Raw genomic sequence first — 18,435 nt, forward strand, 5'->3', positions numbered from 1 at the left:
ACACGGTCCAGACTCATTAACGTGACCACCGCCTGTGTTCGACGTCAACGTGCGATAACCACTCAGACTACATGTAGCAGCACCAGCAGTAGAGGGTATACTGCGTGTTTCCGTAACAGCGAGCAAAAATTTAACAGGACACAGAGGATGCTCCACTGAACTATTTGAGTTATGGAACCTGGGGTCTGAGAAGCCAGCGTAAGGAGATAATAGGGATAAAATCACATTAGTGTGTACTTTTTTAATTATGTAAGTTACAATTAACTGCATATTCCATCACTGCCAGAACTGACATACCACTTGTACTGTATCACACAAAATGTGCTGAAACTGACAGCCATCAGCCTCATTGCAAGCGTGACACCGGCCAACAAGTTTCTTACCCACCCTAACAAATATCTCTTACGTGTTTCGAATCACATCACAGGCAGCTACAAAAAAAATGTCCAAATGTGTGTGAAACCTTATGGGACTTAACTGCGAAGGTCACCAGTCCCTAAGCTTACACACTACTGAACCTAAATTATCCTAAGGACAAACACACATACACCCATGCCCGAGGGAGGACTCGAACCTCCACCGGGACCAGCCGCACAGTCCATGACTGCAGCGGCTTAGACACAGGCAGGTACAATTGTGACAATTAATTTCATGTAGGACGGGTCTCATAGACAAGTGACTTAGATATCCCCATAGGAAAAAATAAGGGGGGTTGACGTCAGGCGACCCTGCAGGCCATGGAATAGGATCTTCCCTTCCAATCCAGCGGGCAGGAAATACGAGGGCGGTTCAGAAAGTAACCTCCGATTTGTCACAGTGCGGGTTGTGGGGGGAGTAGCGACGCCATCTGTGCGTTCACGCACTCAACAGGTCAGTCGGCATCAAGCCGTGGTCGAGTGAACGTCGTACCTGCGCTAGTTTAGTTTTTGTGGCAGTTTTAAATGTGTGCTGCAATAGAAAACCCCGCCAAATGTGAAGTGCGTGCTGTCATGAGGTTTTTTACAGCCAAAGGATATTCTGCAGCAGCTATTCATCGTGAGCTTTGTGCCGTGTACGGACCAAGAGTTATGAGTGAAGGAGTTGTCCGTGAATGGGTACCTTTATTTAAAAGTGGACGAGAAAACGTTCATGATGAAGAGAGGAGTGGTAGACCATCATTGGTGACTGACGAACTCGTTCAGACAGTTGATGCAAAAGTTCGTGAAAATCGACGTTTCTCAATGTCGGAGTTGTCTACCGGTTTTCCACAGATTTCTAAGACTCTCTTGTACGAGATAGTGACAGCAAGATTGGGTTACCGTAAGTTCTGTGCACGATGGGTGCCCAAAATTCTTACCGACCACCACAAAACTCAAAGAATGGCCTCTGCATTAGACTTTCTGTCACGTTATGAGGACGAAGGAGAACCATTGTTAAACAGAATCGTGACCGGTGACGAAACCTGGATTAAGTACGTGAACCCTGAGACAAAAGAACAATCAAAGATGTGGGCACATTCAAATTCGCCTACCAAACAAAGAAAAGCCTCGCAAGATTTTTCTGCCAGAAAACTGATGGCAACGGTGTTTTGGGATGCCAAAGGGGTGTTGTTGGTTGAATTCATGGAACGTGGTACGACCATTAATCAAGACGTGTACTGTGAAACAATAAAAAAGTTACGACGGGCTATACAGAACAAACGCCGTGGTATGTTGACTTCCGGTATCGTTTTTTTGCACGATAACGCCCGTCCTCACTCTGCTCGCAGAACAACGGCCCTTCTTGAGTCCTTCAAGTGGGACGTTATCAACCATCCACCTTACAGCCCAGACCTGGCGCCAAGTGATTATCACCTCTTCATGCATTTGAAGAAATGGCTTGGGTCACAGCGGTTTGATGAAGTCGAAGAGCTCAAAGATACGGTCACAGGCTGGCTCCAGGCACAAGCGGGTGATTTTTATGCAGAAGGAATTTCAAAGCTTGTGAAGAGATACGATAAGTGCCTCAATCGCTATGGAGACTATGTAGAAGAATAGTGCAAAGATGTATTTGTAAGATGTATATATTAAAATATTTTTATTTAACTTGGTGTATTTTTTTAAATCAACCGGAGGTTACTTTCTGAACGGCCCTCGTACATCCACACAGAAGTGAGGTGGCGCGCCGTCCTCTTGTATCCACATCCTCTCACGAACAGCCTAATTCCTCGCATTTTCTCGTCGTGGTCATTTCGTGGGGTGTATGTGAAAGGAAGTAATATGTTGCGCGATTCTTACAGGAAAATGTTCTCTCAAAATTTCAATAGTAAATTCTCCGTGATGAAGGACGCCTCCCTTTTAAAGTCTGCTACTGGAGTTTGTTGAGCACCTCTGTAACGCTCTCGCGCCGACCAAACGATCCCGTGACGAAACACGCCGCTCTTCGTTGGATATTCTCTCTCTCTCTCTCTCTCTCTCTCTCTCTCTGTTCTTGTATCAGTCCTACCTGGTAATGATCCCAGATTAATGAACAATTCTGAAGAATCGGTCAACAAGCGCCATGTAAGCAACTTTCTCCGTAGCTGAGTTACGTTTCCTTAAGATGATTCGTATCAATCTCAGTTTATGTCTCCTTTTCCTACTATTTGTTTCATATGCTCATTCCACTTAATGTCGCTCTAGATAGTTGCTCCTAGACAACTTACAGTAAAAACTGTTTCCAGCAATTTGACTTCAATAGTATAGTTCAGCAGTGGCGGTTCACTGGTCCACCTGTGGCCCCTACGCAGGCAATTATTCGGCTTGACAAGGATTAACAGAGTAGTAAGATGCCAAAACTTCCTCGCAGATTAAAACTCTGTGAAGTTTGGAAAGTAGGAGACGAGGTACTGGCAGAATTAAAGTTGTGAGGACGGGTCTTGAGTCGTGCTTGGGTAGCTCAGTCACTTTCCCGTGAAAGACAAAGGTCCCGAGTTCGAGTCTCGGTCCGGCACACAGTTTTAATCTGCCAGGAAGTTTCATATCAGCGCACACTCCGCTGCAGAGTGAAAATCTCATTCTAGATTTCAAACTGTCTTAAAGGCGAAGGCTGGGGACAAAATGGTTGAAATGGCTCTGAGCACTATGGGACTCAACTTCTGAGGTCATTAGTCCCCTAGAACTTAGAACTACTTAAACCTAACTAACCTAAGGACATCACACACATCCATGCCCGAGGCAGGATTCGAACCTGCGACCGTAGCGGTCTCGCGGTTCCAGACTGCAGCGCCTAGAACCGCACGGCCACTTCGGCCGGCGGCTGGAGACAACCCCTATCAATGTTCACTAATAGATGTATAGATACTTTCAATGACGTAGTGTATGTACTGTGAAGGTTCGTATCAAATGCATAACTGCTTCAAAACGTTCAACGAGATGGCTTTGTGTAAACATCAGATATTATTATTACAGCTCTCTTGTGTAATCATTGCTTTGTAAGTGATGAATTACCAGTAAAATTATTTCCTAAGACGTTATTTGGTGGAAATATTCAGAAGATGGTAGGAAGCTGTTTCTTCTGCGTTACACGAAGAGTAAAAATAGCTGTACTTAACTGTCCGAGCAGCACAGAAAGATGCTTCTTCCAGTTCAGTTTTTGATCAATACATACACCCAAAAATTTGTAACGTTTGATCCTGTTTACTGGCTCCTGTCCAAGTGCTACATCAGTGGTTGGTAGTATTCTGTTTTATTTATTTACTATCGTATGACTTTTTGACATATTAAAAATGCGAAGGCTGTAGAGCATAATAATTACAGTATAAAATCTTGTAACAAAACATGTAGACTATTTATGTAGTCAGTCGACTTTGGAGTCTCCTGGTCTAACACCGTATGATCTTGTGGAGTATTCTTCTGTGATGTGTTCGATTTTGTGTGGTTCTCGGGAGTTACAAAGTGGGGATGGCTGATTTCCCCATTTATCTAAAAATATGCGCATCTGACGTTTTGGGTCCTAATTCTCTTGAGCATTGACCATGTTTCGCTTGGCATTAAAAATCGCAGTGGTTTTTTGGTGACAGATGGCATATTATTTTTTTGTTGTCGTGTCTGTTATACTGAACTCGTCTTCCACAGCGACCCTCGCTGTTGTTTTTGTTGGCCATCTAGAGCGGAGTCGGTTATGTTTGCATCATCGATATCTTAATGGATTGCCAAATTTTTTATATCCATTATCTTTTTGTACTTCATCTACTATCTAAATGGATACTCTAAAAATCACACTTAAATGCCTGGCAGAGGCAGAGGGTGATTCTGAGCAATGAAAAAGTGGGGGTGATTGCTTTCCCCATTTGTCTAAAAAATATGCACATCTGACATGTTGGGTTTTAGGTCTCTTGAGCATTGACAGCGTTTGACGTGCCTGTTGAATTCGCTGGTATGACTTTGTTCTACAGAACTGAATACGGAGTGTCTTGTCAAAATTTAGTTTATTGGAATTGTAACACTAATATCAACTGCAAAAAGTACCGATTTTGCCTCATGAATATTAAATGGTAGGTCATTCATACACGTAAGGAATAGGAGTGGACCTAAAATTGAACACTGTAGGACTGCCTTCGTAATTTCCCTGGCCACTAAAAATACTCACTCCACAGATGTTCTTACTCAGTACGATTGCAATGTGTTGCAGGTTGTGGAGTGGCCGGCGCCGAAGGAAGGCGGAGACAGCCGAGGGAAGCCGAGGTGTCGCTGGCAGAAGGCCGTGGGTCGGCCACCGGCAGCGGCAGAATCATCAACGGGCGCGAGAGCGCCAAGGGGGCGTGGCCCTGGCAGGTAGGCCTCGCTGACTTCATCAAGTGTTCTTCTGGAGACTTCAATCTCATTTTTAGGAGTATCATTCGCTCGTACCAAGTCGAAAACACGAAACGCAATCGAATATAGAGGTCCATTTGCTTTTACACTGCCCAACACATTTAAAGGATCACTTTTTCGGACCTCGTCGAAAATACGAAACGCAATCGAATATAGCGGTCCATTTGCTTTTACACTGCCCAACACATTTAAAGGAGCACTTTTTCGGACCTCGCGTCTCCCTATGCGACGCATAAGCTTGAAATTTGGCTCATAGGTTGTAACGTTGTTGCTTTATTTGTGGTGTAAGCGGTGGTGATAGTCAAGACCATAAAAGTGGGTTAAAAGGTGTGAGCTGTCTGGGGAAGTTAACCTTGCATTATTGAGCAACTGTTTCACCAGGTATCCAATCTAGCTTACCAAATTCCCAACCAGACTAACATTAATTATAATCTTTTAATAGTCATACGACAACCGGTGATTATATATATATATGAGAATTTAAATAAAAAGAAATAAATCAGTTTATATTTGGAAATTTATTTTAACATTGATCATTGAAATTTCAGCATATTAAACTTGATTCCTAACTAAACTGGTGCCTTATTTAGGATTGTGAAAATGTGAGATTGTAATCTTACGGAACACATCAAATATGGAGCCAAGATTGGGAGACTGCATACAACACTGCATTCATAAAACAACACACAAAGAACGTTGAAACATATGCAACAGAAAATTAACCACTACCAACCGATTCAATTTTCACCCAAAGAAGTTACGTTCGTAGCAGAATCCTGTCCGTCATGTAATAACCACACACTGGTATACTAAATTCATATTAACTCTTTGTGAAATCTTCCCGAAAAGAATAGCTGAGGGCTACTTTGATGATTACACCACATGCTTCACGTGGTCAACTTGGTTTACACAAAGAGTGTAACTCCACAATAATTTTGATAATTAAAATAAATTAGATCGAAAAGCAATTTACAAAAGAAAAACCTCGAACTGGTTACTATCGTCTTACTATTAACCTGATGGGTCAAACAATTGTATGAGCACGTGGTACTGGTTTCACAATGTACACCCCATGTGGGTCGAACGTAAAGAAATGTTGCTATATTGAAAATTATTGTCAAGACGAGACGTTATAATCTCACGCACATTCGCATTTAAGATTGATGAACTTAGAGTTACTGATCAACACGTGGTTCCACTTTACTCACAAAGTAGTGACAAAGCAACTACCGGAAAATAATCTGAACTTCACACGAGAATATTTTAGAGCTAAACCTGAAATAAAGGTGATTAAATTTTCAGTTAGGCTGAACTTAAGAAATCCATTGTCCTGCGGACTTAGCAGACACGCGCTTAGCCGGAGATCTTACCACTTCAGACGCTCGCCACGGACAGACTGCCCTGCGCTCCTACCGAGCGTGCTTCCTGAGGGTGGCTCACAAATACAAACGGAAGTGGCCAGAGGGGCAGCTTCCTATACCAACATGACAAGGGACGGCCAGGACCATACTAAGAATAGAAACCTCTCTGCTTTTAGAAAGCGTAGCTACCTGTTCCGACGTTGGTCCTACAGTTCTCTAGCAGACAGGCTTGTCTGCTACCCTCAAGCATGCAACTAGAAACACATTTGCTCATTCATCCTCTCACACAGAAGGGAAGGGGGATGACAGTATCTTATCATATACAGTATATAAAAGAAAGCGGATGTAGATTCCGTATGAGACTGTGCGACATGAATTACATATAAACTGTGTTTTAAAGTGTAGTAGTGTGACAAATCGTTCTTGTTTATGTGTAAAAGTAACACGTTTTACTGCTCAGTCTCCTCCCAGATAGTCAGAAATACCACAGTAAATTTAGAAGAGGAATTTATGCCGTAAATGACAACAGATTTAAGAAATTAACATGAAAGGAATCCAACAGAGACCTTTCAAGGTTCGTACAACCTTTTTGTGTATTACTGCAAAAACATGGCGCCCTTTGACGTCAGCATCGCGATGGGCGACGCTTCAAACAGTAAGGTGTCGACACAGGCGAAGAAAAAGGCCATAGTTCAGAAGTTCATGTGAGATGTGCGGTGGGCTAACGATGTCACCATGGCACCAAATTTCATCAAATTCTGCCACGCCACCGTGGACGGATCACACGATGGGAAGGTCGTCACACCCTCTCTTGTCCACATTTCAGCCCTTACTTTGACGCTTCTGTGGTGGCCGTCGTAACCGTGACGCCCAGCGTTTAAATGACGCGATTTTTTTTATAAGAGACCTAGCGAAACATTTCAGACACATCGACGCTCGGAATCGACAGGAAAAGCCCGACAGGAAGCGCCATGAAGAACATCAAAGAAACCAACCCTTCTCGTGGGTCATCGCTTCTCACACATTTCCGGGTCGAAAAAGACTGTTCGCAGTTCAGTGAGCAATAGGTTGACATTCTTTACCAACTTTGACGTTGCTGACACCCGACGGACAATAGACCCCTTCTCTAAGTATATTGTGTGTCTCTAACCCTACTGAATGTGATCACAGGCCTTTGTAGTGTAGCACGACCGAATTCTTGCTCTGGTGTACAAGGTGAAACCACTAGGGACTGTTCAAAACCATTCGACGAAGTCTGAACTCGATCCGAAGCAACAAAGACTCCCTTTTCACAACCTCCTGTGGCGTCATCCAGGAGGGGAAGGGTGTTGTGACATAGACACAACCGAGCGAGGTGGCACAGTGGTTGGCACACTGGACTTGCGTTCGTTAGGACGACAGTTCAAACCCATGTCCAGCCATCCTGATTTAGGTTTTCCGTGATTTCCTTAAATCGCTTCAGGTATGTGCTGGGATGGTTCCTTTCAAAGGGCATATCAGACCCCTAATTCGATAGGACCAGTGACCTCACTGTTTGGTCCCCTGCCCCCGAATCTACCAAGCAGGCAGCCGACGTAGACGTGTATGAGTAAAACTGCAAAGTGTCCCCACAAGAGACCCCCACCTCACAGTGGCAACACCCTCGGTGCCACCCATCCACCTTTGTTGAGCACCTTCGACCTCGCTGTTTGGTCCCTTGCCCCCGAATCAACCAAGCAGGCAGCAGACGTAGATGTGCGTGAGGAAAACGGCAAAGCGTCCCCCCAAGACACCCCCACCCTGCAGTGGCAACACCCTCAGTGCCACCCATCCACCTTTGTTGAGCACCTTCGACCTCGCTGTTTGGTCCCTTGCCCCCGAATCAACCAAGCAGACAGCGGACTTAGATGTGCGTGAGGGAAACGGCAAAGTGTCGCCCCAAGAGACCCCCACCCCGCAGTGGCAACACCCTCGGTGCCACCCATCCACCTTTGTTGAGCACCTTCGACCTCGCTGTTTGGTCCCTTGCCCCTGAATCAACCAAGCAGGCAGCGGACATAGATGTGCGTGAGGAAAACGGCAAAGCGTTCCCCCAAGACACCCCCACCCCGCAGTGGCAACACCCTCGGTGCCACCCATCCACCTTTGTTGAACACCTTCGACCTCGCTGTTTGATCCCTTGCCCCCGAATCAACCAAGCAGGCAGCGGACGTAGATGTGCGTGAGGAAAACGGCAAAGCGTCCCCCCAAGACACCCCCACCCCGCAGTGGCAACACCCTCGGTGCCACCCATCCACCTTTGTTGAGCACCTTCGACCTCGCTGTTTGGTCCCTTGCCCCTGAATCAACCAAGCAGGCAGCGGACATAGATGTGCGTGAGGAAAATGGCAAAGCGTCCCCCCAAGACACCCCCACCCCGCAGTGGCAACACCCTCGGTGCCACCCATCCACCTTTGTTGAGCACCTTCGACCTCGCTGTTTGGTCCCTTGCCCCCGAATCAACCAAGCAGGCAGCGGACGTAGATGTGCGTGAGGAAAACGGCAAAGCGTCCCCCCAAGACACCCCCACCCCGCAGTGGCAACACCCTCGGTGCCACCCATCCACCTTTGTTGAGCACCTTCGACCTCGCTGTTTGGTCCCTTGCCCCCGAATCAACCAAGCAGGCAGCGGACGTAATGTGCGTGAGGAAAACGGCAAAGTGTCGCCCCAAGAGACCCCCACCCCGCAGTGGCAACACCCTCGGTGCCACCCATCCACCTTTGTTGAGCACCTTCGACCTCGCTGTTCGGTCCCTTGCACCCGAATCAACCAAGCGGGCAGCGGACGTAGATGTGCGTGAGGAAAACGGCAAAGTGTCCCCCCAAGACACCCCCACCCCGCAGTGGCAACACCCTCGGTGCCACACATCCACCTTTGTGGAGCACCTTCGACCTCGCTGTTTGGTCCCTTGCCCCCGAATCAACCAAGCAGGCAGCGGACGTAGATGTGCGTGAGGAAAACGGCAAAGTGTCGCCCCAAGAGACCCCCACCACGCAGTGGCAACACCCTTGGTGCCACCCATCCACCTTTGTTGAGCACCTTCGACCTCGCTCTTTGGTCCCTTGCCCCCGAATCAACCAAGCAGGCAGCGGACGTAGATGTGCGTGAGGAAAACGGCAAAGTGTCCCCCCAAGACACTCCCACCCCGCAGTGGCAACACCCTCGGTGCCACCCATCCACCTTTTTTGAGCACCTTCGACCTCGCTGTTTGGTCCCTTGCCCCCGAATCAACCATGCAGGCAGCGGACGTAGATGTGCGTGAGGAAAACGGCAAAGTGTCGCCCCAAGAGACCCCCACCCCGCAGTGGCAACACCCTCGGTGCCACCCATCCACCTTTGTTGAGCACCTTCGACCTCGCTGTTTGGTCCCTTGCCCCCGAATCAACCAAGCAGGCAGCGGACGTAGATGTGCATGAGGAAAACGGCAAAGCGTCCCCCCAAGACACCCCCACCCCGCAGTGGCAACACCCTCGGTGCCACCCATCCACCTTTGTTGAGCACCTTCGACCTCGCTGTTTGGTCCCTTGGCCCCGAATCAACCAAGCAGGCAGCGGACGTAGATGTGCGTGAGGAAAACGGCAAAGTGTCGCCCCAAGAGACCCCCACCCCGCAGTGGCAACACCCTCGGTGCCACCCATCCACCTTTGTTGAGCACCTTCGACCTCGCTGTTTGGTCCCTTGCCCCCGAATCAACCAAGCAGGCAGCGGACGTAGATGTGCGTGAGGAAAACGGCAAAGTGTCCCCCCAAGACACCCCCACCCCGCAGTGGCAACACCCTCGGTGCCACCCATCCACCTTTGTTGAGCACCTTCGACCTCGCTGTTTGGTCCCTTGCCCCCGAATCAACCAAGCAGGCAGCAGACGTAGATGTGCGTGAGGAAAACGGCAAAGCGTCCCCCCAAGAGACCCCCACCCCGCAGTGGCAACACCCTCGGTGCCACCCATCCACCTTTGTTGAGCACCTTCGACCTCGCTGTTTGGTCCCTTGCCCCCGAATCAACCAAGCAGGCAGCGGACGTAGATGTGCGTGAGGAAAATGGCAAAGCGTCCCCCCAAGACACCCCCACCCCGCAGTGGCAACACCCTCGGTGCCACCCATCCACCTTTGTTGAGCACCTTCGACCTCGCTGTTTGGTCCCTTGCACCCGAATCAACCAAGCAGGCAGCGGACGTAGATGTGCGTGAGGAAAACGGCAAAGCGTCTCCCCAAGACACCCCCACCCACAGTGGCAACACCCTCGGTGCCACCCATCCACCTTTGTTGAGCACCTTCGACCTCGCTGTTTGGTCCCTTGCCCCCGAATCAACCAAGCAGGCAGCGGACGTAGATGTGCGTGAGGAAAACGGCAAAGTGTCCCTCCAAGAGACCCCCACCCCTCAGTGGCAACACCCTCGGTGCCACCCATCCGCCTTTGTTGAGCACCTTCAAAATGCTCCTGTACAGAGAAAACAAGCACCGAGAGTCCTAGGCAGCTGCAGGCAGTCTGCGCCAGTTAGTTGACATGTGGAAATAGAGGAGTGTCGAAGTGGTTACCTGACTTCAAGACTTCGTCACAGGTTTTCTCTGTACAGGTAAATTTTTAAAATGCTCAACGAAGTCGGGCAGGTGGCGCCAAGGAGTTGTTGCCGAGCTAGGAGAAGTTAGAGGAACCCTTTGTCGTTTTATTCACGCATGTGAATCCTCGTGGTCACATCACAGAAGTGGGCGAACCAGGAGGACTGAAGAAGCATAAACACCGTTTGCTGCTTCGGATCGCCTTCAGATTTCGTCGAATTGTTTTGAACAGTCGCTAGTGGTTCCATCCTGTACACCAGAGGAAAACATGCGGTCACACTACACTTCAGTGGAGTGCCACCAAGTTCTGTGGAGCTACTGGCCCACGTCTCAGGGAAAGGTTCAGCTGTCCGGTGGCCTCAGCAGTGTCAAAGTTGGTCAAGAACGTCGTCGTGTTGCTCATTGCACTGCAAACAGTCGTCCTCGACCGCAAAACGTGTGGCAGTCAACGCTCTGAGGAAAGGGATGCTTTCTTTGACGCCCTGCGTGCCATTTCAGGAGGCCTTTTCGTGTTGATTCTCAGCGGTGGTGCGTCTGAAATGTTTTCCTCGGCCAACCATCAGAAAGCGTCGTGGTTTCGACGCTGGACGTCGCGGTTCAGACCTCCACCCCACACACATCAAAGTAAGGGTTGAAATGTGGGTAAGAGAAAATGTGACATCTTTCCCATAGAGTGACATGTCCACAGTGACATTGTACTGAATTGTGGTGAAATATGCTGCCCAGCTTACACCTTACATGAACTTCCAGGTTCTGGCGTTGTTTTTCTCATACGTCCACACCTTGCTTGTTGTTTGAAGCATCGCCGAGCCCGGGCCGACGTCGCATGGCGCCAAGCTTTTCGCACGTTTACAGAGGAATCTTGTAGGCGCGTTTGAGCCAAATTTCAAACTTAGAGCTCGCAGTGGGAGAGAATTACCAGGTTTCGAAAAAATGATCTTTAAATTCTGTTGTGCAGTGTATTTAAATGCTGGCTGTTCAGAACAAAGTTGTTAAAGCAGGCACCATTCCTACTAAACCTTGATTCGACTTATCCTCTCCAGCGCAACTGTCGCCTGGATATCAGCTCCACTAAAATTTTATCAGTGTTTGATATCCTTGAACGCCACGCACTTCACCTTGCTTTCCGAATCCGCTTACCCTCCCCTGCAACAATCCTTTACCAGGTGATTTCTTTTCCTCACCTCCACGCCCATACTGAGCACCTCTGTGTATCTTACACTTCCCGTAAGTCGACTGCAATAAGCACACTGTTTCCCCCCTAATTACCAAACGGTTCAAATGCCTCTAAGCACTATGGGACTGAGGTCATCAGTCACCTAGAACTTAAACCAAACTAACCTAAGGACATCACACACATCCATGCCCGAGGCAGGATTCGAACCTGCGACCTTGGGAGCCGCGTGGTTCCGCACTGAAGCGCGTAGAACCGCTCGGCCACAGCGCCCGGCCCCTAAATACCAATCTTGGTACACGGCGCCCATCCGCTCTACACTTCCACGCTCTTCATATCCTGTCCCAGCATACTTTTAACAGACTTCCACTCCCTGACAACTAAACTCGCCCTGATATCTATCTCTCCGATAAGATTCGACCTTCCTACTCCCTACCCCTTTCCAGTTTCAGGTCTCCCGTCTCACCACTCCCCTTCTCTTCCTCCTTTTGAACTTGGCTCGGCCACCACACTAGCTGTTCCTACCCATGTTTTTCTACCAATCATCCTCCCCCATACTACTTACCTGACCACCCAACCCACCTGAAACAAGAATCGCCATAAACACTTTCACTACCCCCGAACGACCAGTCCATTTTCCCTCTCCCCACTACTGATACAAAATGCAGGTCACTCCCATCAACTGACCGTGAGGTGTAATCCAGTGCAGTGTTTGTCTTAATTTCCTCACTACTCATTATCATTGTCAGACAGCTTTTAGTATGTGTTACTTTGAATGTATCAATCAGAAGCGTCTTTTAATGTATTTTAAAACCATTTTGGTACGTGATTTCCATAATCGTACCACACTTACTCACCATATCGTACATACCATAAAAGACGAAGCGGAATGGAATCATGGTTGGTGTTGTGGTGTCGGCAGACTTGCCAACACTACGTACACTAATTGAAAGAGGCGGCCAAGATGCACGCGCTAACTCACGAAGGATAGAGTGAGGTCTGAAACAGGATTCGTAATGAATGTGATAAAGAAAAGAACGTAGCTACTAGAACTTTTATATCGTCCTTTGGTATACAGCATTCTTGACGATACAAGTGAGACTATCTTGAGATACATGCAATGGTACAAATGGCGCCTTGCTAGGTCGTAGCCATGGACTTAGCTGAAGGCTATTCTAACTGTCTCTCGGCAAATGAGAGAAAGGCTTCGTCAGTGTAGTCGCTAGCAACGTCGTCGTACAACTGGGGCGAGTGCTAGTACGTCTCTCGAGACCTGCCTTGTGGTGGCGCTCGGTCTGCGATCCTGACAGTGGCGACACGCGGGTCCGACATGTACTAATGGACCGCGGCCGATTTAAGCTACCACGTAGCAAGTGTGGTGTCTGGCGGTGACACCACAGTTGGTAGTCACAATTTATAATTAAGACAGTTTATTGACATTACGTCTTTTAAGGAATTTGACAATTAAAAATTGTGGACGAGCCACAAGATAAAGCTTTGCAAATACAGTTAGAAACCCAAAGTACTCGGTACTCAAATAAACAGTCTCTTATTAAAGAAATAGAATTACTGACTTTTTCAGAATTTCAAGCTCCCATATAGGATTTCACTAAAAATACATCTAATAAAAAGAATTACCAGTAAAGGGTGACTTAATGACACTTTAACACCTGTGCCAAGCTAGGATCCAATTACGTAACATGATAGAACCACTTAAATAAAGACCTACATCAGAAACACTGATGTTTAAAAATAAATGTTCACGTGCTCGCCGTGTTAATAAAAAAAATTACTAGAAAGAGCTGCACAAGGAACTCAGCGGATGCTATGCAGATTAAGGTTTAGCCAGTTGCCAATCCGTAATATTTAAGGAAACAGGTTTATATAAGAACAGGTTACATACAATATATATGTATATATCTACCAGTTTAACCCGCCCTGGCGGAAGGAAGATACATACTAAACTCTGGAAGGCGGTATGTGAACAACTCCCGGTAGTGGCCATGTTCTTAAACACTGCCAGGCCTAGACCTCGGGTGACATTTCACTCCCCGCCAAGGCGCTGGCACAGTCAAAGGTTTTTACGTGAAATACAAAGGCATTCCAATTACTCTGAAATATAGAAACACTCGGCAGAACGTGAGACCTTAACTTTTCCCGGCGAATTGAATGTTCAAATAACTTTGCTGCCGGGTGACGTCCTCGACCACCGCCGATATTTCGTAAGGAGCACATCCTGCCGTTCTCAAGGCACAACTGCAAGGAGGAAGTCTGACTGGGAATTTCAGTCTGTAATTGCTCGTCATTCGGCGAAGTTTGAACGTTTCCTTGGCTCAGTATCTAATTCTGATTTTAATTCTCGACGTTCTGTGATCAATCTCAGGGAGAAAACGTTTGACGACGCAGCTTTGTCTGTGCTGGGGAAAGGTTTGAATTTCGCACCGACGCCTAAGAGTTTACCAGTCGTTGATTATGTTAGTTCTAATGAACAGGCTGTTTATAAACTACGTTCCGAGGCTGCGGAAGAGGTTAGGAGGGAAGCGTGTCGTGTGTTGACTGGGGCCCGTCCACCCAAGTGTAACATTACAGCAGTTGAGGCGGCTGCTTTACGTTCACTCAGAATGGATCCTGAGATTGTTATTTTACCTTCGGACAAGGGAAATGCCACGGTTTTGTTGAACAAGAATGATTACTTTCAAAAGATGCAGTGTCTACTTTCTGATTCGGCATATCGCAAAATCGGTGCTGACCCTATTAAAAGTGTTGAGAGAAAGACTAATAACCTCCTGAAGAAAAGTTCTTTGTCACATTAGACTATCAAGAGTCTAAATTCGTACTGTGCTGTACCACCTAGATTATATGGTCTCCCTAACGTCCATAAAGAGGCTGTCCCGTTGGGGCCTATTGTTTCTAATATTGGTGCTCCGACATATCGTGTCGCTAAACATCTTGCTAGTTTGTTGAGCCTACTAGTAGGTAGGTGTGAACACAACATTAAGAACTCTGCAGATTTCTTACGTCGACTGCAGGGATTGCGTTTGAATGACTCTGATACGAGGGCGGTTCAGAAAGTAACCTCCGATTGGTCACAGTGCGGGTTGTGGGGGGAGTAGCGACGCCATCTGTGCGTTCACGCACTCAACAGGTCAGTCGGCATCAAGCCGTGGTCGAGTGAACGTCGTACCTGCGCTAGTTTAGTTTTTGTGGCAGTTTGAAATGTGTGCTGCAATAGAAAACCCCGCCAAATGTGAAGTGCGTGCTGTCATAAGGTTTTTTACAGCCAAAGGATATTCTGCAGCAGCTATTCATCGTGAGCTTTGTGCCGTGTACGGACCAAGAGTTATGAGTGAAGGAGTTGTCCGTGAATGGGTACGTTTATTTAAAAGTGGACGAGAAAACGTTCATGATGAAGAGAGGAGTGGTAGACCATCATTGGTGACTGACGAACTCGTTCAGACAGTTGATGCAAAAGTTCGTGAAAATCGACGTTTCTCAATGTCGGAGTTGTCTACTGGTTTTCCACAGATTTCTAAGACTCTCTTGTACGAGATAGTGACAGCAAGATTGGGTTACCGTAAGTTCTGTGCACGATGGGTGCCCAAAATTCTTACCGACCACCACAAAACTCAAAGAATGGCCTCTGCATTAGACTTTCTGTCACGTTATGAGGACGAAGGAGAACCATTGTTAAACAGAATCGTGACCGGTGACGAAACCTGGTTTAAGTACGTGAACCCTGAGACAAAAGAACAATCAAAGATGTGGGCACATTCAAATTCGCCTACCAAACCAAGAAAAGCTTCGCAAGATTTTTCTGCCAGAAAACTGATGGCAACGGTGTTTTGGGATGCCAAAGGGGTGTTGTTGGTTGAATTCATGGAACGTGGTACGACCATTATTCAAGACGTGTACTGTGAAACAATAAAAAAGTTACGACGGGCTATACAGAACAAACGCCGTGGTATGCTGACTTCCGGTATCGTTTTTTTGCACGATAACGCCCGTCCTCACTCTGCTCGCAGAACAACGGCCCTTCTTGAGTCCTTCAAGTGGGACGTTATCAACCATCCACCTTACAGCCCAGACCTGGCGCCAAGTGATTATCACCTCTTCATGCATTTGAAGAAATGGCTCGGGTCACAGCGGTTTGATGACGACGAAGAGCTCAAAGATGCGGTCACAGGCTGGCTCCAGGCACAAGCGGGTGATTTTTATGCAGAAGGAATTTCAAAGCTTGTGAAGAGATACGATAAGTGCCTCAATCGCTATGGAGACTATGTAGAAAAATAGTGCAAAGATGTAGTTGTAAGATGTATATATTAAAATATTTTTATTTAACTTGGTGTATTTTTTTAAATCAACCGGAGGTTACTTTCTGAACGGCCCTCGTATTTTAGTTAGTTTTGATGTGGTTTCTCTTTTCACTCGCGTTCCTCTCTCTGATTCGTTGCAGCTAATCGAGGTTAAGTTTGGCGTCGAGTTAACAAATTTGTTTCGACATGTGCTGACTTCCACTTACTTATTATTCAATAGACATTACTACGAACAGACTGATGGAGTTGCAATGGGAAGCCCGTTGTCACCTATTGTAGCCAATTTGTTTATGGAGGACTTTGACGATCGTGCATTGGAGTCAGCGACCTTGAAACCTGCGTGTTTTTTCAGATACTTTTATTGTTTGGCCTCATGGTAGTGAGAATTTAAACCGGTTTTTGGAACACCTGAATTAAATCCACCCGAATATTCAATTCACTATGGAGGTGGAAAAAAAATGGATGCCTTCCCTTCCTTGATGTGTTGGTCAGAAGGAAGACATGGTACGTTGAGACATTCTGTTTATAGGAAGCCTACTCACACTGACTTGTATCTGCGAGCTGATAGTTGTCACCGTCCAGCTCAGCGTGAAGGAGTATTTCATACGTTGGTTCACAGGGCCCACGTTATCTCAGACCCTGAAAGTTTGGCAGCTGAGCTATCACATCTCGAAGTCACCTTTCGTCAGAATGGTTATAGTGAGAGGCAGATCAAACGTGCGTTGCACTATCAGCCTTCTGTGCAACGGGTGAATGACGATAGCAACGCAGTTGGCTCAAATGGTTCAAATGGCTCTGAGCACTATGGGACTTAACTTCTGAGGTCATCAGTCGCCTAGAACTTAGAACTAATTAAACCTAACTAACCTAAGGACATCACACACATCCATGCCCGAGGCAGGATTGGAACCTGCGACCGTAGCGATCACGCGGTTCCAGACTGAAGCGCCGTTAACCGCACGGCCACACCGGCCGGCTGATAGCAACGCAGTGGCACCTACGTCTACGGCCTTTTTGCCTTACGCAGGAAGCATTTCCAACAGTATTGGCTGTATTTTGGGGAAATATGATGTGAAATGTATTTTTCGACCTCCTCCTAAGATTAAGGCCCTGTTGGCGTGCGTAAAAGATGATCTTGGTTTGCGTAAGACTGGTGTCTATCGTATTCCTTGCAGTTGTGGCATGTCATATATTGGTCAATCAGGATTGTGGAACACCGGTGTATTGAACATAAGCGCCACACACGCTTACAACAGCCGAGCAAATCCTCTATTGCAGAACATTGCCTCGACACCGGTCATCCTATGGAATACGACAACACGGAGATTCTGGCTTGCACGTCCAGATATTGGGATAGTGTTATTAAGGAAGCTGTTGAAATCAAACTATCAAGCAACCTTATAAACAGAGATGGTGGATTTTGTTTAAATGCTGCTTGGAATCCGCCTCCTGTTTATTAATAGTCGCTATCGATATTTCTGATGTTGGTTATCTTTGGTAGTTTGTTGACTCTGCGGTTACTTGTTCTGTGTGTGGTATCTTCGTTGTTTCTCCTCTGTGAACCGAGGTATTAAATTCCCTTGCACATTGCTTCCTCCTTGCAGTTGTGCCTTGAGAATGGCAGGGTGTGCTCCTGTCGAAATGTCGGCGGTGGTCGACGACGTCACCCGGCAGCAAACCCGTAAGTTATTTGAACACTCGGTAGAACCTTTGACTCGATATATGGGTAAGCGTGTAAAGGAACATGTTACACTACTGACGAAGTAGCAACTTTGACCTTAAGCATTTTACACATGGACAACTGTATTAATAAAGTGCAGGCTTTGAAAACGACAACATATAATTTGCTTGCAAGAAAAACATAGCACTAGTAAAAGTTCAGAGATAGCTTTCAGATAACGGCCACCACTTAAGTAGGCCAACTGAACTCTTCCACACTCTTTCGACTATCAAAGTCTCACCACAATAATGAAGTTTAAATGGCTCTGTGTGCGTCGGTCAACAAAACACAATTACGACCACTTACTTCAATCACGTTCACAATACGAGGGAGCGGGTTCCACAGCTTCACCGCTTAGCTTCAAATTTTGTTCTCAGCGAAGTCACAGAACTTGTATCTCCAAGCCGCCCATGTCGCCAAAACGCCCGACCAACTTCACGCTCGTTCGGCAGCCGTTGACACTCGTCTCCCCGCGAATGCC

At 47.1% G+C, this 18,435-nt stretch overlaps 1 protein-coding gene across 1 annotated transcript in view; it reads left to right on the forward strand.

Moving 5' to 3' along the window:
* LOC126215169 (serine protease 33-like) overlaps nt 1-18,435 on the forward strand; it is a 225,203-nt gene that overhangs the window by 84,302 nt on the left and 122,466 nt on the right. The window contains exon 2 of the mRNA XM_049941836.1: nt 4,630-4,772. Within this exon, the coding sequence (XP_049797793.1) occupies nt 4,630-4,772 (143 nt within the window). The remainder of the gene's footprint in view (nt 1-4,629; nt 4,773-18,435) is intronic.

This window comes from Schistocerca nitens, chromosome 12 (assembly GCF_023898315.1).
Source record: "Schistocerca nitens isolate TAMUIC-IGC-003100 chromosome 12, iqSchNite1.1, whole genome shotgun sequence".
Classification (NCBI taxonomy): Eukaryota; Metazoa; Arthropoda; class Insecta; order Orthoptera; family Acrididae; genus Schistocerca; species Schistocerca nitens.